General features: G+C 35.5%; 1 protein-coding gene across 1 annotated transcript; it reads right to left on the reverse strand.

Moving 5' to 3' along the window:
* Positions 1 to 1312: 1312 nt before the first annotated feature.
* LOC128645554 (keratin, type I cytoskeletal 12) lies at positions 1313 to 10950 on the reverse strand. The gene is made up of 8 exons (XM_053698611.1): positions 10455 to 10950; positions 9324 to 9406; positions 8552 to 8708; positions 5890 to 6048; positions 5582 to 5707; positions 4374 to 4591; positions 3767 to 3819; positions 1313 to 1784 (listed from the first exon to the last, which is right to left on the reverse strand). The coding sequence occupies exons 1-8, from the start codon at positions 10842 to 10844 to the stop codon at positions 1684 to 1686; spliced, it is 1287 nt and encodes a 428-aa protein (XP_053554586.1). The 5' UTR covers positions 10845 to 10950; the 3' UTR covers positions 1313 to 1683.
* Between the last annotated feature and the right edge of the window lie 11455 nt (positions 10951 to 22405).

Below are 22405 nucleotides of genomic sequence, written 5' to 3' on the forward strand. Positions count from 1 at the left end.
GTGGGAGCCTCTGTGTGGGGTGGTCTGTGGGGGGTCTGTGTGTGGGGGGGGGACTGTGGGGAGTGTGTGGGAGTCTGTGGGGGGTCTCTGTGTGTGGGGGTCTGTGGGGGGTCTATATGTGTGAGGGTCTGTGTGTGGGGTGGTCTGTGGGGGTCTGTGCATGGGGGTCTATGGAGGTTTCTGTGTGTGGGGTGGTCTCTGTGTGTGGGGTTGTTTCTGTGTGTAGGGTGGTCTCTGTGTGTGGGGTGGTCTTTGTGTGGGGTCTGTGGGGGGTCTGTGTGTGTTGGGGTCTGTGGGGGTCTCTGTGTGTGGGGGTATGTGGGGGGTCTGTGTGTGTGTGTGGGGGGTCTGTTTGTGTTTGTGTGAGTCTGTGTGGGTCTGTGTGGGTCTGTGTGTGTATGTGTGAGTTTGTGTGTGTATGTGTGAGTCTGGGTGTGTGTGAGTGAGGTGGTCTGTGTGTTGGGGTCTGTGTGTGTGTGTGGGGGGGGGTCTGTGTATGTGTGGGTCTGTGGTTGTGTGTGTGTGTGTGGTGGGGGTCTGGGTCTGTGTGGGTGTGGGTCTGTGTGTATGTCTCTGTGTGTGTATTTGTATGGGTGTGTGTGGGTCTGTGTGAGTGTGTGTATGTATGGGTCTCTGTGTGTGTATGTGGGGGTCTTTGTGTGTATCTGTGAGTATGTGTGTCTGGGTCTGTGTGTGTGTCAACCTGTGTGTGTGTGTGTGGGTCTGTGTGTGTGTGAGTCTGTGTGTGTTTGTGTGGGTCTGTGTGTGTGTGGTGGGGGTCTGGGTATGTGTGGATCTGTGTGTGTGTGTATTTCTGTGTGTGTTTGTGTGTGTGTCTGTGTATGTGTGGGTCTGTGTGAGTGTGTGTATGTATGGGTTTGTGTGTGTGTGTGTGTATGTGTGTGGGTCTGTGTGTGTGGGGGTGTGTACACATATGACACAAAGCCATTACTGATAGCATCTGTTTAACAGAGTATATATATATATATATATATATATATATATATATATATATATATATATATATATATATAGTTTAATTTTGTTCGAATTTTTGGAAGCATGGGAGAAGAAAACTTGACCAGTGGCCCCAAGCTAAAGAGAATACATGAGAATTTTAAGCATCACAATTTATTACTATATAATTCCCAAAGTTTAAAGATGCCATCTTCACTGAACTTACAAGGCAGTCTTTTTTTTACATATCCCTAGACCTACTCATAATAAAGAGAACAGTAAAGATATATTTCTGATGATACCGTCAGTTTAACAGTGTAAATATAATACAAAGAGTTAAAAAAAAGCACAGCTATATCAGGCAAATATTTTATTCACAAGAACCCAAGGAAAAGCATACCTTGCAATGCAGTCTTTCTAATTAGTGAAATCATGTAGATATAGCCTAATCTGACACAAAATATTGCATGTGAGCATTCTATTATGGAATTGCACAATAAATGAGTCATAATTCCCAATTTAACTAATTACATTGATAATTGCTGTTTTCTAAATGCCCACACATACTGTATGTGATATAAAATGTGGGTAATATTTTATTAATCGCTCAGTCGTTTTCAATATAATATAGGGGGGCATTGTCATATTCATTCCATGAACACCAAAGCATAATTAGTTGTAATACGTTTACAAAGGCTGTGTTCCTTGATCTCTTGAGAAGGGTTCTTAATCCATCTTTTCTTCAACTTCATTAACATGGGTAGCAACGACTTGCCCATTAACCACGTCTTCAACAATTGTTTTGACCTTTCTTGTTTTGGTTGGATCTAAAAAAAAAATTGTTGAGAATGTTAGTTTTATGGACTTATAGGAAAACGTAGGTGTGTATCTTTTCTATTTGTATTTGTTTATATTTCTGCCAAAATTGGGTAATATTATCATTATAATGAGATTTAACTTTTTAACTATTTTTTAGGTTTGCAACCTAACAGTTAAAAAAAGATCAGAATTGTCCAATTAAATTATGTGCAACTTGATAAGAAATGCAGTTTGCTGAATGGAATGAGTTTCACATTTTAAAATATATAATGTAACTTTACTGGACCCCTTTATTGGGTAAAATAGGCGCTAGCTGTGACATACTACATGTATAAATGTGTAAGCTACACTTGGCTGTAAAGTGATATACAATTGTTTAAAACTTCTTGAGCAGTTTTTTATAAGCTTTTATATTTTTTTCTAAAGGCTGTATATTTGTGAAGGTTGTATTTTTTTCTATTTAAAGGTTCCTGACAAAGTTATAAAGGACAGCTCAGCTTTCATTTTTGCATTCCATTAATTTATAGTAACATTTTAATTAGTACGTAGTTGCAAAATTGTTTTTTTCTTATCATTGGCTAATGTTACGCTTAAAAACAGCTTCTTAAAATGCCTTATAATCTAAATATTAAAGGGACACTGTACCCACATTTTTTCTTTCGTGATTCAGATAGAGCATGCAATTTTAAGCAACTTTCTTATTTACTCCTATTATTTATCAAATTTTCTTCATTCTATTGGTATCTTTATTTGAAAAGCAAGAATGTAAGTTTAGATGCCGGCCCATTTTTGGTGAACAACCTGGGTTGTTCTTGCTGATTGGTGGATACATTCACCCACCAATAAACAAGTGCTGTCCAGAATTCTGAACCAGAAATTGGCTGGCTTCTTAGATGCCTTCTTTTTCAAATAAAGATAGCAAAAGAACAAAGAAAAATTGATAATAGGAGTAAATTAGAACGTTGCTTACAATTGCATGCTCTATCTGAATCACAAAAGAAAACAATTTGGGTTCAGTGTCCCTTTAAGTATATGCTTAAAGGGATACTGAACCCAAATTTGATTGGTCAAAGCAAAGGAGCACAAATTCCTCAGGCTGCTCTAAAATGGCAGTTTTAAAATGTTTTTAAAATAATTTATTTTATTTACAGAATTATTTCCAATGCTTCTTTATTGCTGATAATACTATGCATACATAAAGAAAATAGTTTTATTTTCCTTTAAAGGGATACTGAACCCACATTGTTTTCTTTCATGATTCAGACAGAGCATGTGTCCTTTGCATTGGCCAATAAGATGTTAGGATGAAATTTGTGGCTCACTGTTCCATAAACAAACAATATTAGAATAACCACAGTCCTCACTTCTCTAGTGTCTAAACAAATGAGTTTTGAGGGAAAAGCAATTTGCACAATTAAATGACAGTATCAATAATGAATGTTCACCGCAATAGTTATATAATTATGCTTATTTATTTTTTTATTGTATATAATGTTCCTTTAAATGTAAATGTTTCATTATCTTCCAATCAAGGATCTCAGTTCATCAGTTGTGTAAAACTGGTAAATTAAAGGAGAAACACTACTGTTTATGAAAAATGAATGACTTGCCTGAGCTACATTATTAATTTTCTTATATGGCTATCGCGCAGAGGTTACATATGAACTGTACCATCTGACGCAGGCAATATACTCGTATAACCTCTGTATACACCGACTACAGTATTATATGACATAAAAACCATACTGGTCAATTAACTACTGTATATTCTTTATTACAGTCAGAAAAACTTAACTATACAGACAAACAGAATATTGCTGCTATGGCTAAAGACTTTTAACAGGAAATTACATTAAATGATCTTAGAACATTAATCATCTAACAAAAAAAAACCTTTACATGTATATTGTTCTCAGATACATTTTACTCCATACTAGATTAGCTATGGAAAAAACAAATCCCATCTCAGTCCATGTTTACACTCACATACCTTTCTTAGAATCTATTGATGATGTCTGTGACTTTGACTGTTGCACGGAACTCCTGTAATGCAAAATATGTTTCTGTTTAATATGTCCTTTTAAAATATTTGAATATAAAATTATCGGATATTTACATAGTTTGAATATATTTATTAACGATAGGAATATTACATTACAATGGTGGATAGATGATTGTTTGGGGCACTTATATGTTTGGCATAGAGGAACATTAAATTCAAATACATCTGTGGTGACTATTTCTGTATATTATCCATCTTATATGGAATAGCAATAAAAATGTAGTAAGGAAAGAAAGACACTAGCAATGGCTAGTTAAGGAACCTAGTACAGTTACATCTATCAGCTCCATATCCCAGGGAAGTATTCTTCAATTTATATCTAGGTCCATCTACCCAGTTTTTGAAGGAAAGCTCTCATGTTACAAATATCAGTACCATTACTTGTCTTAATTGGCTTTAAGTTTGTTTGTTCATTGTTTTTTTCTTATAAGCATAACCTCTACACTACCAGTTGATAGAACATTGTGATATGCTGGTAAGTTATATATATATTATAATTATCTAATTATCTTTCCTTGTGTCCATAGAACCTTACCCAAGCTCTCCATCCAGCAGGCGTCTGTAGGTCTCAATTTCCATCTCCAGCCTTGTTTTGATATCTAGGAGTCTCTGGTACTCAATTCTCTGTCGTTCCATATCAGACCTGACTTGCTGCAGCTGTTCTTCAATACTGCCAACCTGGAGCTGAAGTTGGTTGAGCTGGACACAGTAACGACCTTCTGTTTCTGCCAAGGTGCTTTCAAGGGAGTTTTTCTAAGGATGAATAGGAATGATATAGGGAGTTCTTTTAGTGTTTATGATATATTAAAAAAACATGTACAAGTGTTAGTTTCTATTAAAGAACACATTTAGGTAAATACAAGAATCCATACAAAACACACACACACACACACATAAATTAGAGATCATCTTCTTGAGAGTTTAGAACCTGGGTTATGCTTGATTATTGGTTTGCGTGCTGAAACTAAAATGGGCTGGCTTCTAAGCTTTACATTCCTGCTTTTTAAATAAAGATAGCAAAAGAACAAAGAAAAATTAATAATAGGAATAAATTAGGAAGTTGCTTAAAATTGCATGCTCTATCTGAATCATGAAAGAAAGAAAAAAATTGGGTTTAGTATCCTTTTAAAGAAGCAATGAAGCACAGCATATACATTATTTATTTACTTTCATCATTTTAATTGAATTTTATGATCATTCAAAGGGGACTTTGCAGGTGAGGGCAAGACAGGGCTACATAAAAGTAACAATTATGTACAATTTAGCTCCAACTGCTCTATTGCATGTTGACTATAAGGGTGACGTTATTACATGTTGACTGTAAGTGGAAGCTATATGGAAAAAATATTTTGTTAATAAGGAAATATAGTATAACTGGATTATATATTTGTTTTGAAGCATTTTATTACCTATATAATGTTTATCTCATGCAGCAGTACAGGTGTTAGATGTGTGCACACAAAATATATTACACTACATAAAAATAAATATTATACTTATGTTCTAAGCAAATAATTTTATACTCATGTTCTCAGCAAATGTAACAAATTTAACTATTTAACAATATAATGAAAAAAGATTTATGATAGTAATACTGAGTACCTCTTACACATCTATGCTGAAAAAAAAATATTTTTATAGAAAAGAATTACCTTCTAGATACTGTATATCCTATTTTGAGAAATAATACTGATTGTAGTAATATGATTATATGGTAGAAATAGGATTACGCTCTTTACATACCATGGAAATCTGAGCTTGTAATTCGATCTCCAGACTCTGCAGAGTACGCTTGAGATCTGAAACCTCACTCCTGCTTGACTGGACCTCCTGTACACCATTGTTAATTTCCTTTTTCAGTTCACTACTCTGTAACAATAAAAAAGGAAATGTGCTCTTGGTTAAAACAGAAGATATATATATATATATATATATATATATATATATATATATATATATTGTTTTTATAATATCCTGTTTTGATTGACATAGTAACCAGATCATTGGCATGATTATTATAGTTTTCAGTATGCTCATTCTGATCCTTTTACCTTCTTTAAGAACCATTCTTCTGCTTCCTTGCGATTCTTCTCAGCCAATGATTCATATTCTGATCTCATATCATTCAGTATCTTGGTCAGATCTACTCCTGGTGCAGCATCCATCTCAACACTGACCTGGCCAGTGGTACCCTTAAGTGCATTCATCTCCTGTGTAGGAAGAAAGTTGTTTTTGATAAAGGTAAATTTGATTACAAAAAGTCTACTATACCTATGAAAGAGCAACAAAAAAAATGGTTAAAAATGATTTTAAAACTGACAGGGCATTCATGTTAATGAACAGCTAATATTCAAGGATCAGTTGCCCTTGCTCTTTTGTAGACAGGGAACCACTTCCAAAAGCATTAAAGAACCAGTAAATACAGTAGATTTGGATAATCAACAAATGTATGATGAGAAAATGCAATAACACTTAGTCTGAACTTCAAATGAGTAGTAGATTTTTTTATGACAAATTTCAAAATTATGTCTATTTCCACTCATTCTGTATCATGTGACAGCCATCAGCCAATCACAAATGCATATAGTATAGTCTATTTCCACTCCTTCTGTATCATGTGACAGCCATCAGCCAATCACAAATGCATATAGTATAGTCTATTTCCACTCCTTCTGTATCATGTGACAGCCATCAGCCAATCTCAAATGCATATAGTATATTCTGTGAATTCTTGCACATCCTCGGTAGGAGCTGGTGACTCAAAAAGTGTAAATTTAAAAAAAACTGCACATTTTGTTAATGGAAGTAAATTGGATTATTTGGCCTCTCTACTATAAAAAGATTAACTTCAGGTGTTGTGTTATACAACATTCTGCCCCATCCTCTTCCTTTTCTAACTTTCCTATACTGATGCTTTTATTTCTTCCTTTGATGAATTTTAACGTCATGCATTCCACACACACAACATGTGATGTGAACTATAATGTGAAACGGAGAAAGAATCAGAAGTGATGTTGTAAACAAAACACTGCTATTATTTGCTATTAATTGAATGGTTTCCACCCTAATACTGGGCATAATTGTAACAAACAAAAACAAAGCCTTCAAGCTAAGTTTCACCCTCAAATTCTCCTTCCTTGTTCATTCCCTATGGACCATCCATTAAGTATGTTGTCTCTAATCACACATACAAAAATCACGTGTATAGTATGCTGTGTAGATAAGAATTAGACACATCAATGGAGAATGTATAAATCCTATTGTCTCAATAGTCAATACTATGTTTATTCATCCATGTCACACTTTACCCCTACCCCCCTTTAATTCAATTTCTGAACCAATAACACTTTATCGATCAAGTATTTACACTTAAAGGGACATGAAACCCATTTTTTTCGTTCATGATTCTGATAGAGCATACAATTATAAACAACTTTGCATTTTACTAATTCTATTTATTGTGCCTCATTCTCTTGTTATCCTTTGTTGAAGAAGCAACAATGCACTACTGGGATCTAGCTGAACACATCTGGTGAGCCAATAACATGAGACATATCTGTGCAGCTACTTTTCAACTCAGGATTCCAAGAGAACAAAACAAATTAGATAATAGAAGTAAATTGGAAAGTTGTTTAAAATCACTTGCTCTATCTGAATCATGAAATATTTTTTTTGTTTGTTTTTATGTCCCTTTAATCTTTTCGCCTCACACTTCATTTTCTCACCCCTCACATTTCCCCTTACTATTCCTCTTAAACCTCCTACTGATGGCATCATGATCTGGGCTTCATATGGCATCCAATCTCAAAAGGCTTGCTAGTTGGATTCAACAGACTGTCAATGTTTTGCAACAGAGTGCCTAGATGCAGCCCAGATCGTGATGTCATCAGTGGGCGGAGCTTGGCAGCCATTTCATTGTGGCCAGAAACAATATTCATTTTAAAATAACTTTTTTATCATTCCTGCTGAATGATATAGGAATGTATGCAGGAGGCTATTTACAGCTTAATATAAGGGAAGACTTTAAGATGACTAAGGTGTAGACTGCCCCTTGAAGCATAATTTTCAGACATTCTAGTAGCTGGTAAGCTGACACTCACCTCAATGGATACATTATTTTGAACTATTTAATAATAAAGTTTTTAATTTTGTATATATAGGTATTATCTCATTCATACATCCACAGCAATATAAGACTTATTAGAGATAATAGACATATGCACTAGTATGTCTAATTAGGACACTTAAGGTTATAATGGGAATTCAGCAACTAGTAGGCCTATTTACAGCAACACTACTGGTGAAAGGCAATAATCTATATTATATGTACTGTATTAAAATGACATGTGCAATGCACTGAAATAATATTCATATCTTTCAACAAAAGTCATTCATTCCTCTGAAACAACAGAGAAATGAATGCAGAAAGGGTTAAAAACCATGATGTTCATATATCGTAGTCATACAATTATATTTATTTATGGCAAGTTGTATTGAAGTGTTTTGAAGGTTAAAAACAATTATTTTACTTTGAACTCTCTGTTGAGTGGTACATTTAATGTAATTGCTTCTCTTACTCTAGTAACCCTTTAAATTAGATATTTTTATTATACAATTGTGTGGCTAATTTGGGTAGCAAAGGTCTTTTGATAAGTACTTTTATTCTTGTGCAAGATATATTTATGATAAAAATAAGTTATTTGCATCTTTTACCTCCAAATGGTTCTTCTTAAGGAAGGCCAGCTCCTCTGTCAGACTTTCCAGTTGTAGTTCAAGGTCAGATCTGGACAGGGTCAGCTCGTCCAGGACTCTGCGCAGGCCATTTATATCATTTTCCACACCCTGGCGAAGGGACAGCTCATTCTCATACCTGTGATGGAAACATTTTTGTCAACACAAAATGTTATGCAACTATGCACTCTGGGAAAGAGTCTGTTCATTCTCCTACCTGATATGCAAAAACCTTCAGTCAACACAAAATATATATTGCAACTATGCGTCAAAACAAATGAATTAAGAGACTCTCATGTGTTAGAATAACTTACAGGACATCCATATGTATAGATGGATGAGAGATGGTCACTATCATTAAAATATTTTAGGATATTTAGCGTTGTTAAGCATAGTATTTTACAAATCAAGAATAATGCTTTATAAGGAGTCAATTATTTGAAGGGGGAGAAGTGACATATATCAAGTAACTTGCAGAGCTACTGTTGAGCAGAAGGTGTAGTATGTACATGGAACAGCCTTCAAACTGAAGTGGTACAAATTTATATTTATTTAAACATATGTATAAGGGATTTCTGAACTTTTAATTTGGTAATGAAATAGATCTATTGTATCTCATCATATGTTTCAAGTTAATAACTACATCGTTTTTTTACTTTTTAGCTATGATGTCAAGGTATAATCTAAATAAATTAAATTATTGGAATGGATATTATTGGAATGGATATTATTGAGAAGTATGGGTTGTACTCACTTCATCCTGAAATCATCAGCAGCCAGCTTAGCATTGTCGATCTGCAGAACAACTCTGGCATTATCAGTGGTGGAAAAAATAATCTGAGAAAAAGAGAGAAGCAGTATAAAAATCGTTCATTTGTCCATTAATAGATTATGATGTGTGCTATTGCTTGCTGGGCTGAATTACAGTTTTGAAATACTTAACACCAAAATGTGCCAAACAAATTATATCTGTTTATTGGCCAAATTTATTATGAATCTTTATTTATGAGTGATTAATTGTAATGTAAAATAAAAGAGTACATTTCTAAGCATTGTGTACAGTGTTATTTAATAAACACATTTGCCAGATGAATCATAGTCAAAGTGAGATATTAAAATATTGTATGCTCTAATATTTAATATGCACTGAAACTGTACATTTTGCTTGTTTTAATGATTGATCATATCCTTTTACATCATACAGAAGTTCACAATGAACAAAGATCTTTTGTCATTGAATCCCTGGCCACACTGATGAGTAAACATATTAACTAATACTTAAATACAGGGAGAGGTGGATAATTACTAAACTGCATCCAGGCATCTTTCTTTGTACAAACTAGATATTCAACGGAATTGTTAGAATGAGAATGAGTAGATATATCTCTAATGAAGGCATATAAAATATATAAATATCTTATAGTCAAATACAGATAGTCATTATGGGGGAAGACAACAAAGTCTTGGAGGGCTATATACACAAGTGCTAAGGAACTCAATAGCATCTCATAATGTTAGACTTGTAACATCTAACATCTAATAAAAATCAAAAATATATTTTTTTCTTTGCAGATAATTTTATAAAAGTGATTATAACTGAAAACCCCATGCTCAGTTATTTTATTAGAATATTTTTTATATTTAAAATACTACCAATTTCTGTAGTATTATGTTTATCAATACATAACGAGACCATGATACCCCAAGAGCAGGTCTTCCAAAAAATCATATATTTTGCCATATAGTATACTATAAAGACTTGACTGGATAATGATGCTTTATTTTAAATAATAATAAAAAAAAAACACACGACTGCCCATGCTATATAAAATGGGAAGGTCAAAATAATTTAGCTAAGTCCTCTAACATTTCTTTTAATATTTACCTTATTCTTCAGATCCTCAATTATCTGGTAGTACTTAGTAAAGTCTCGGCCTTGGTTGTTGTTGTTTGCTTTTTGCTGTTCGTACCACTCCCGGATTTTCTTCTCCAGCTCAGAATTGGCAACTTCCAAAGCTCGGACCTTGTCCAGGTAAGAGGCTAGACGATCATTTAGATTTTGCATGGTCTCCTTCTCTCCACCTGCCAGCAGACCATCACTGCCACAAAACCCAGAAGTGCTATAGCCGAAGCTTTCATTTTGAGACCCCAATGCACCCCCAAAACCTGAATTGGAAAGGGAGGCACTGCTGAAACCTCCATAACCCCCAAAACGAGAGCCACTAAGAACTTTCTGGCTTGATGCTCTAGTTTGGTAACTGTTGGAGTAAGACATGCTGTTGCTTATGATCCAAACACAAAGGAAATATAGGATTAGATGAGATCTCCTAAATAAGCAGCAGTGTCTCCTTGGTTTGGGATGGATGCAAGTAACTGTGATGAGCAGTTTGCTGTGTTACCTTTATATGCAGAGAGTGGGTGGGTCTGTGGGTGTTTTTTCATTGAGCAAATACCTGCTCCTTTCCCACTTAATATTTTTTCTCATCTACTAAGTCTGCTTTTTGTGCCTGCATGCAAGGATAACAACAGATGTAACACACATCCATCCTGTAATATGCCCTCAGGAGTTTTTGGTTCAATACAATGGGATGGGGTGGAGTAGGATTCTCTTTTATGAACATACTTTCCTGTTATAGTGATCATTACCTATATGTTTCATAGTCTTATCACATCCTTTTGTGCCTTAGGGACCGAAAGAAGAATTTCAGGTGCTCTTTTTTAAATTAGATAAATTAAAATATACTATTTTAACAGTTTTTTTTTAATGTATGGCAATATATATATTTGTTGCCATCAATTATTTTCAGTCAGTCCTTATTTTTACCATGTGCACTGCAAAAAGATCTGAAATATGATAAAACTGTATTTAGATAACATCAGCATATACTGCACTACAATGTAAGCAGATATAATCAAACCTCAGCTATAAGCCAGGACACATAGATCACAAAATATGTATCCTCAATCTATTAAACACATTTTAATTAGAAAACTATTTAAAAAATAATAATTAATTGAAAATGACCCAATACAGACACAAAATCATTCACTAAGTCTATTTTTCAGATGAGCCAGATTGTATCCCTTTAACCTTACATGTTAAAGGGATAGAAAATAGGAACATTCTTAGTTGCAATATGCTTCCATTAGCACAAATGTTTATAGTAACAGTTATTAGTTTCAGCAGCATACACAAATATGCTACGTGTGACTAGAGGATCGGAATGCAAACAGGACACAAACACTTGCTAGTGTGTATTGCATCAGTAAAGTCTTAATTTGTGTCATAACCAACTATCCCTTTAATTCCCAATGTTGTTGTTTTTTTAATCATCCCCATATTTGCCCCTTGAGTTTGTCATGCAAGGAAAAAAACCTTTGTTGTAAAAAAATAAAAAAAACATAGAGTCCAATCACTTGCAATAGCTAAACCTGTCATATTTTACTTGACATTAATCCTAATTTGTGCATCCAGGGTGCGGTTTGAACAATGTATGTCTGCCATTCCTATTACGCTTCATCACCGCTGTTTTTTTGACATTCTCATGTCTTATTTGATGTTGTGAAATAAAGTTTCCACACAAATAATCAGAAATAACGATTATAGTCTTGCCTGGGTGGGGGATACATTGATTAACAACTTATGAGGTATGTAAAGGCCTTATGTATTCATGAGTGATGATTTATGTGACGGGTGAGGCTCGGTGTTATTACTGTTTTAGCAGATGCCAAAAAACCTGTTCTGTATTTGATGATATGATCCCCTATTCAGAGGCAGACACCCTTGTAAGAAAAGAAACATAATAGTTTTATGTGCGGTGACTATACTGTCTGTGCCTCCCCATCAAACAGATGCTTGGAGAGTTTTAAATAGTTCATGAATTTAGCACATAGTGGTTTTCAGTAAGGCAACAAATTCTTCATGTTTTACAGTTGTTAAACCATTATCACCAATCAATCATAAGATGACGTTTAAAGTACATTGACTAGTCAAATACATTTTTATTTAAATACAACAAATTGCTCAATTAATTTAGCATTTAGTACATTGTAGAGAAGAGTCCTTTGGATAAAAGTTCTTTATGACTAAATACAGAAGGCCAGATTACAATTGGCGCACTATTTAGAGTTTTCACTCAAGTGTATACTTCGCTAGAAGTAAGCTTTTTGTGCATCGGGTAGCATGCGTATTACAAGTTGAAAGTGAAATTTTAGCACGTTAGCAAAACCCCACACATGCTAACCTAATATCGTGACTGCGTTAACAAATTCTCCCCATAGAAGTCAATAGAGAGCACAGAAGAAAAAAAACTAACACCTATTGCTCGCGCGTGTCAACCCGACAGGACTTATGAATATTTCACATTCCAATGTTCTTCACATACAGAACAGTGTCATTTTTTATTGTAAATACATATTTCTATAGAGATCTGTATATACCTACATTTATATCTATTTCTATCTTTTTTTTACCTTAACATTGTCAGAAATATATAGAAATATATATTTAATAATAAAAATTATATATATATATATATATATATATATATATATATATATATATATATATATATATATATATTTGATTAATTATTTAGAATTTTTAACACTATGAATAAATTTTTTTTAATTTTTTAAAATATTTTGTGCCTGATTAGCTGGATGGAGCACTAAATATTGCTTTTGTGAAAGTGATATTTGCGCACCAATTTACAGCAAAATCAAAAGGCCACTTCTCTCTACTTATCCTTCTTGATCTGTGTGCATCCTTTGATACTGTCGAACACCCTCTTTTGCTCCATACAAAATAACTACATTACAACAGAATATCAGCCATAGTCTTTGCAAGAGACTAGTAAAAATTAAAGTAGTAAGGACATAGGTATCCCGCCACCCCGGCCGCTGGTAGCAAGACACCACCTTAATATGGTACACCAAACCATTAGAGGTATAGGTGAGGTTTAAAGGCTGTAGTGTATGTTAGGGTATAAATGAAGAGGTGACCAAATATGCTTTCTAAAGGCAGTAAGGGAGTGGGTAAATGGAAAAACATTTAAGATATGGGTATACCAGAGTATATATTGGTAAGCATTAAATAAGTCATCATAAACAGTTCATGGGACCTGTAAATATTGAGCAGATGACCCTTAAAGGGCCATAATACCCAAATGTTTAAACACTTGAAAGTGATGCAGCATAGCTGTAAAAAGCTGATTAGAAAATATCTCCTAAACATCTCTATGTAAAAAAGAAAGATATTTTACCTCAAAAGTTCCTCAGTAGCCACCTCCCATTGTAAAGGATTTCTAAGCAGCATATTAGTGTGTCTGTCCTGGGACATCTGAAGGGATGAGCATCGTGCACTCTCATATTATTTCACCAATCAGGTAAAGGAAGCTTACTATGAAATCTCATGAGAGTTAAGGCAAATCTCATGAGATCACAGTAAGAGTTCATGACCTCAGCACCGCTGATGCTGATTGGCTGCTGTTCATTTCTTCATTTTTTTTAATTTTTTTACCTGCAGCTGGGAGCAGCTGAGTATAAATTTTTACACAGAACTTACTCTGCTGAGCTGAGGAAATTGTGAGGTAAAATATCTTCCTTTTTTACATAGAGTTACTCAGGTGATATTTTCCTGTCAGCTTTTTACAGTTATACTGCATCAGTTTCAAGTGATTTAGCATATGAGTATTATGTCCCTTTAAGTAATTATAGATATGTTGCAGATATACATTGCTAACGTGGGACTGCAGTGGTAACATACAGAGAATACAGAGCATGATGACTATAGGGTTTAATACCCATATGATAAGTTCCTACTAAGTTACTGAGTTTGACATCCTTATAGAAACAGTAAGGGCTAATAAGATATTACAAAACATATTGTTCAGCAATAAATAAGTCGTAAAAAATACCAGTGACCTGCAAACATTGGTCAGATCATCTGAAAGTGGTTATATGCACATTGCAAAAATACACAATGTTAAGATGGAACTACAGTGGGAACATACAAAAAATATAGAGCATTGTGACTACAGGGTTTAACACCTATATGCTAAGTTCCCACTATATTACTGAGCTTGACTTCCTTAAGGAGACCATAAGAGCCAATGCAATATCACAAAGCAGTCCACCACAGCCTCTTATCGCAGTTGCTAAGAATGGCCTGAGTCAGACCTCCAGGGTCCAGCTGCAGATATAGCAGTACTATGTAGGTAAGGATGATAGGTAAGAAAAGTACTCGTAAAGAGTGAATTTCTTCCGGCTGCTTGTATAGAGTGTTCAAAGTAAAGTCATCTGGTGAAGCACTCACCAATATCTGTTCCACGATCCTCCGCCACAGTGCAAAAGTCAATTGGCTTACCAAGGGAACCGCTACACAAGCCCTTGACTGGGCAATACTATCTGTCAAGTAACTGTCTAGCTGTTCGGCTCCAGCTTCCAAAATTTCAGGGTCCACAAAGGCACTTTTCAAATACCTCGGTAGCAACCAGGGTTCCCGGTCATAAGTGTCACCTTCCATCTGCCATGCGGTGCAGCTCTGCATATCACCATCCAGCTGTTTGAACCCGGCATCTTGAGCTACGAGCTCCAAAACAGGTGTTACGTTTCTCTGGGGATCACTGGTAGCGCAAAGAAAGCGCTGTGGCTCCAAAGAGTCATAATTTTCACGTTTCAGTAGGGTCAGCTCAGACTGAATGGATTGCTGAAACACATATTCATGTCAAAGGCTAAATGCTGAAGTAAGTTTGTCTTTAAAAGGCATCACTGTGGAATTTAAGTAAACAGCGTAGCTCTTCTAAAATAAACGTAGCAATCTCCATTTTATAACACGGAAAAGGCAGGCTTGCAAAGTAAACAGTTATAGGTTAACAAAGCACATTTAGTGCTGCATAATGACAGGGCCAGAGCGTCCTGCCGGGGGTGTAAAATGAAAGCCGAGTTCTTATTGCGGCTCCAGGTGCCGATACCAACAGCAATTCACTAAATGTTAGGCTCAATAGTTGTGTTTCCTTTGGTACAAAATAGCTCTAATAAAATGGTGAGTGGATCAGACTGCTGGAGGGTTAAATTTTGTAGTTATTAGTAAAAAGTTGTAGCAGTATGCAGCTATGCAACCGAACATGGCCGCTGCCCGGAAGTTCCCCCAGTGCCATTTTTTTCTAACACCCCACACCCACCTGGGGGCATTTGGGGCACATTTATAAAATTAACCAGAAATCTGCTCTCTGGTTAATTTTATAAGCACTAATTGCTACCACGAGCTCACAGTAGCAATAACCAGCCACTTGTAATTTGCACGTTAGCAAAACCCCACACATGCTAACCTAATATCGTGACTGCGTTAACAAATTCTCCCCATAGAAGTCAATAGAGAGCACAGAAGAAAAAAAACTAACACCTATTGCTCGCGCGTGTCAACCCGACAGGACTTATGAATATTTCACATTCCAATGTTCTTCACATACAGAACAGTGTCATTTTTTATTGTAAATACATATTTCTATAGAGATCTGTATATACCTACATTTATATCTATTTCTATCTTTTTTTTACCTTAACATTGTCAGAAATATATAGAAATATATATTTAATAATAAAAATTATATATATATATATATATATATATATATATATATATATATATATATATATATATATATATATATATATATATATATATATATATATATATATTTGATTAATTATTTAGAATTTTTAACACTATGAATAAATTTTTTTTAATTTTTTAAAATATTTTGTGCCTGATTAGCTGGATGGAGCACTAAATATTGCTTTTGTGAAAGTGATATTTGCGCACCAATTTACAGCAAAATCAAAAGGCCACTTCTCTCTACTTATCCTTCTTGATCTGTGTGCAGCCTTTGATACTGTCGACCACCCTCTTTTGCTCCATACCATTACCCTCCAATCCTTTGGCATCTGTGACACAGATCTCTCTTGGTTCTCTTCCTATCTGTCTAACCGTACCTTTAGTGTAGCCTTCTCTGAGGCATCCCCTGCCCCGTTACCTCTTTCTGTTGGGTACCACAAGGCTCTGTCCCCTTCTCTTCTCAATCTACACATCCTCACTAGGTTCCTTAATAAAGTCCCACGGGTTTCATTATCATTTGTATGCTGACGATACCCAAATCTACCTCTCTGCACCAGAACTACCTCCTTCCTTGCTAACCCGTGTCACTAACTGTCTCTCTCATATCTCATCTTGGATGTCCTCTCACTACCTCAAGCTAAATGTCTCCAAAACTGAGCTCTTTATTTTCCCCCCTTCTTCCAAAATCTCCACCACCCATGTCTCTATAACTGTTGATAACTCCATCATTACCCCAACCTCACATGTCCGGTGTCTTGGAGTCACACTGGACTCAGATGTTTCTTTCACTCCTCACATTCATTTCTTGGCTAAAGCCTGCTGCTTCCACCTTAAAAACATCGCTAAAATTTTACATTTCCTTACACAAGACACAACAAAGATTTTAATCCAATGTCTCATCCTTTCCCACCTCGACTACTGCAACTCTATCCTCTCTGGTCTCCCTAGCTGCCGCCTAGTTCCTATACAATCCATAATGAATGCCTCTGCCAGGCTCATCTTCCTTGCATGTCGCTCTTCATCTGCCACATCTCTCTGCCAATCCCTTCACTGGCTTCCTCTTGCCTCCAGGATTAAACAAAAAATTCTCACTCTGGCACACAAAACCCTCAATTGCACTGCTCCCCCCTACATCTCAGACCTTGTCTCCAGATACTCTCCCTCCCGTCCCCTTCATGATCTCCTTCTCTCTTCCTCTCTTGTTACCTCCTCACATTCCCGTCTTCAAGATTTCTCCAGATTATGGAACTCTCTGCCTCGCTACACAAGAATCTCCCCTAGTTTTAAAAGCTTCAAGTGCTCCCTGAAGACTCTACTATTCAGGGACGCTTACAACCAACACTAACCTTCCTATCTCCACTGCTATATCCTAAAACCCCATAGCATGTAAGCCTATGAGCCCAGCGGTTTGTAGTTCACCTTCATAAGAGCCGACTACAACAGTGCAACTCTCAGCAGGACCCTCTCTCCCCATTTGATCCCTGTAATCATTTTTATATACCAACTATGTTCATAATGCTGCAGAACCTGTTGACACTCTACAAATACCTGATAATAATAATAATACCAGCTAACACTAATGCAAATGCGAGCACACTTCCATAGGCTCCAATGGGAGCCTTGTTCTAATGGCGCCATACACGGCACAGAACCAAAGCGTAGCGAAGGAGGTAAGTCATTCAGCGATGGCAGCAAATTGTAAATATATATGTATATGATTATATACATATATATTTGTGGGTTAATATATTTGTATACACACACACATATATATATATATATATATATATATATATATATATATATATATATATATATATATATATATATATATATATACTTAGAACACACAGTTCCCATAGACCGCTATGTAAAGGCATTTTTAGTGCCATTTTTTTTTTTTTTTTGTTAATTGAGGTTCTGAATAAGGCATACATAAAATATGAAAAACAAAACACAATGATATCATAGAGTACAATTCTGTACGACAACAATAACACATTTCTACACAAAAAAAGAAAAAAAAATCAACAGCAAAGTATGCAAGTATAATGACTAATATTCTGTGTGCTCCCTAGATGACAAAAGAGGCCACTTTTGAGCCTTAGTTATAAACTCGTAACCATAGATAGGGGGCTATTTCTAGTGGAGAGACCACTTTTGGATCTCTAAATAAGAACCTCTGTTTTTTATTTTTTATAAGTTTAATAAAGTCTTATACGTAAAACATATTTCGTAGAACTCAATAGGCTTCTTTTAGACCTAACCTAGGTAATTATTGAAGGTAGGAAAGACAAATTAGTTAGCATATAGAAATATAACAGGGTAGTATAACGTTAAAAAGTTATAAGTAGGACTCTGTCTGACATGTAATCGGAATACACCATTTAAATGCTGAATTGAATATGGAACAACCCTAAAACTTGGAAATTGCAACTATATATATATATATATATATATATATATATATTGGAAAGGTTGAGAGCTAGTAGAGAATTATAAATAAAACAGAGAGGACTGCCATAAAGGATAAGTCTCCAGAGCCAAACCAAATATGGATTACATATGTATAATGAAGGGAGATCCCACTAAAACATATTAAGAAGAGGGTATTCGGTCTCCTAATTAAGACAAAATAACTACATTACAACAGAATATCAGCCATAGTCTTTGCAAGAGACTAGTAAAAATTAAAGTAGTAAGGACATAGGTATCCCGCCACCCCGGCCGCTGGTAGCAAGACACCACCTTAATATGGTACACCAAACCATTAGAGGTATAGGTGAGGTTTAAAGGCTGTAGTGTATGTTAGGGTATAAATGAAGAGGTGACCAAATATGCTTTCTAAAGGCAGTAAGGGAGTGGGTAAATGGAAAAACATTTAAGATATGGGTATACCAGAGTATATATTGGTAAGCATTAAATAAGTCATCATAAACAGTTCATGGACCTGTAAATATTGAGCAGATGACCCTTAAAGGGCCATAATACCCAAATGTTTAAACACTTGAAAGTGATGCAGCATAGCTGTAAAAAGCTGATTAGAAAATATCTCCTAAACATCTCTATGTAAAAAAGAAAGATATTTTACCTCAAAAGTTCCTCAGTAGCCACCTCCCATTGTAAAGGATTTCTAAGCAGCATATTAGTGTGTCTGTCCTGGGACATCTGAAGGGATGAGCATCGTGCACTCTCATATTATTTCACCAATCAGGTAAAGGAAGCTTACTATGAAATCTCATGAGAGTTAAGGCAAATCTCATGAGATCACAGTAAGAGTTCATGACCTCAGCACCGCTGATGCTGATTGGCTGCTGTTCATTTCTTCATTTTTTTTAATTTTTTTACCTGCAGCTGGGAGCAGCTGAGTATAAATTTTTACACAGAACTTACTCTGCTGAGCTGAGGAAATTGTGAGGTAAAATATCTTCCTTTTTTACATAGAGTTACTCAGGTGATATTTTCCTGTCAGCTTTTTACAGTTATACTGCATCAGTTTCAAGTGATTTAGCATATGAGTATTATGTCCCTTTAAGTAATTATAGATATGTTGCAGATATACATTGCTAACGTGGGACTGCAGTGGTAACATACAGAGAATACAGAGCATGATGACTATAGGGTTTAATACCCATATGATAAGTTCCTACTAAGTTACTGAGTTTGACATCCTTATAGAAACAGTAAGGGCTAATAAGATATTACAAAACATATTGTTCAGCAATAAATAAGTCGTAAAAAATACCAGTGACCTGCAAACATTGGTCAGATCATCTGAAAGTGGTTATATGCACATTGCAAAAATACACAATGTTAAGATGGAACTACAGTGGGAACATACAAAAAATATAGAGCATTGTGACTACAGGGTTTAACACCTATATGCTAAGTTCCCACTATATTACTGAGCTTGACTTCCTTAAGGAGACCATAAGAGCCAATGCAATATCACAAAGCAGTCCACCACAGCCTCTTATCGCAGTTGCTAAGAATGGCCTGAGTCAGACCTCCAGGGTCCAGCTGCAGATATAGCAGTACTATGTAGGTAAGGATGATAGGTAAGAAAAGTACTCGTAAAGAGTGAATTTCTTCCGGCTGCTTGTATAGAGTGTTCAAAGTAAAGTCATCTGGTGAAGCACTCACCAATATCTGTTCCACGATCCTCCGCCACAGTGCAAAAGTCAATTGGCTTACCAAGGGAACCGCTACACAAGCCCTTGACTGGGCAATACTATCTGTCAAGTAACTGTCTAGCTGTTCGGCTCCAGCTTCCAAAATTTCAGGGTCCACAAAGGCACTTTTCAAATACCTCGGTAGCAACCAGGGTTCCCGGTCATAAGTGTCACCTTCCATCTGCCATGCGGTGCAGCTCTGCATATCACCATCCAGCTGTTTGAACCCGGCATCTTGAGCTACGAGCTCCAAAACAGGTGTTACGTTTCTCTGGGGATCACTGGTAGCGCAAAGAAAGCGCTGTGGCTCCAAAGAGTCATAATTTTCACGTTTCAGTAGGGTCAGCTCAGACTGAATGGATTGCTGAAACACATATTCATGTCAAAGGCTAAATGCTGAAGTAAGTTTGTCTTTAAAAGGCATCACTGTGGAATTTAAGTAAACAGCGTAGCTCTTCTAAAATAAACGTAGCAATCTCCATTTTATAACACGGAAAAGGCAGGCTTGCAAAGTAAACAGTTATAGGTTAACAAAGCACATTTAGTGCTGCATAATGACAGGGCCAGAGCGTCCTGCCGGGGGTGTAAAATGAAAGCCGAGTTCTTATTGCGGCTCCAGGTGCCGATACCAACAGCAATTCACTAAATGTTAGGCTCAATAGTTGTGTTTCCTTTGGTACAAAATAGCTCTAATAAAATGGTGAGTGGATCAGACTGCTGGAGGGTTAAATTTTGTAGTTATTAGTAAAAAGTTGTAGCAGTATGCAGCTATGCAACCGAACATGGCCGCTGCCCGGAAGTTCCCCCAGTGCCATTTTTTTCTAACACCCCACACCCACCTGGGGGCATTTGGGGCACATTTATAAAATTAACCAGAAATCTGCTCTCTGGTTAATTTTATAAGCACTAATTGCTACCACGAGCTCACAGTAGCAATAACCAGCCACTTGTAATGCCCTTTTGAGGGCGTGCGATAAATTAGCACTTCCTGTTTAATATTTAAAAAACATGCATTGCGGTTAGCAATTCTTTATTAACCTAACACCTAAATTGCGAACCCCAATGCGATTTATGCATATTTTACATTCTTATCTTCTCCACATACAAAAAATGAAATCTTTATTATTAAACATATATTGCTATATATATCTAATAATGTTAATGTAAAATAGATATCTATATCTATATATCTATAGGAATAGATACACAGGTATATATATATATATATATATATATATATCTATATATATATATACACAGTATATATATATATATATATATATATACACACACACACACAAATATGAATTTAAAATAACAATTACATTATCCTGTAAGGGAAAAACATTGGAATGTTAAAAGTGTACAGTAAATATACAGTAAAACACATAAATATATAGGTACACACATATATACCTATATATATATGCATACGTACACATATTTAGAGATGTACATATGTATATATATATATATATACAATATAGCCCTTTGCAATTAAACATTTTGTCATATACCATACAGCTTTAAACCCTTATAATGTTTTTTTTTAATATTTATATGAATCATTTTTATATAATTGTTTATATGAGTGTAACTGTAATTTTGATTTAGTTTATGTTGTGGTTTTATGCAATCTTTTTTTTAATGCACTACCCTTTACGCAAGGGTTTCAGTCTCTCTAACCCGATACGCGTAAAATTTCGATTGCGCTCTGGACTTGTTATATGCAAAAACCCTATATCGATTGCGCACAGCAGTTCGCATGTCACTTGTAATCTAGCCCAGAGTATGAATGCTGACATATTTATTTTCTTAAAGCATGACTCAAAATTTAAAGCAACATTAAAGGGACAGTAAACTGCTTGAGATTTTTAGCTGGTTTTTCCATTACTCAGGATTCGGGATGTGAAGGAGAAATGCACTGACATTACATAAGGATTAAATAGCCTAGTCCAGGATTCGCATTTAAAAGAACTGACACGTGACCAAAAAAAATCTTTATTACCCCCTTGAACCCATTCAAATAACAGAGACTACGACAGA

The sequence above is a fragment of the Bombina bombina genome, chromosome 1 (assembly GCF_027579735.1).
Source record: "Bombina bombina isolate aBomBom1 chromosome 1, aBomBom1.pri, whole genome shotgun sequence".
In the NCBI taxonomy this organism is placed as follows: domain Eukaryota; kingdom Metazoa; phylum Chordata; class Amphibia; order Anura; family Bombinatoridae; genus Bombina; species Bombina bombina.

Coding starts and splice junctions, on each gene's coding strand:
- LOC128645554 (XM_053698611.1), bottom strand. CDS start 10,844: ATGTCTTACTCCAACAGTTACCAAACTAGAGCATCAAGCCAGAAAGTT. Junction 9,407..10,454: donor TTGAGGATCTGAAGAATAAG/GTAAATATTAAA, acceptor TCTTTTTCTCAG/ATTATTTTTTCCACCACTGA. Junction 6,049..8,551: donor TTAAGAAGAACCATTTGGAG/GTAAAAGATGCA, acceptor CTTCCTACACAG/GAGATGAATGCACTTAAGGG.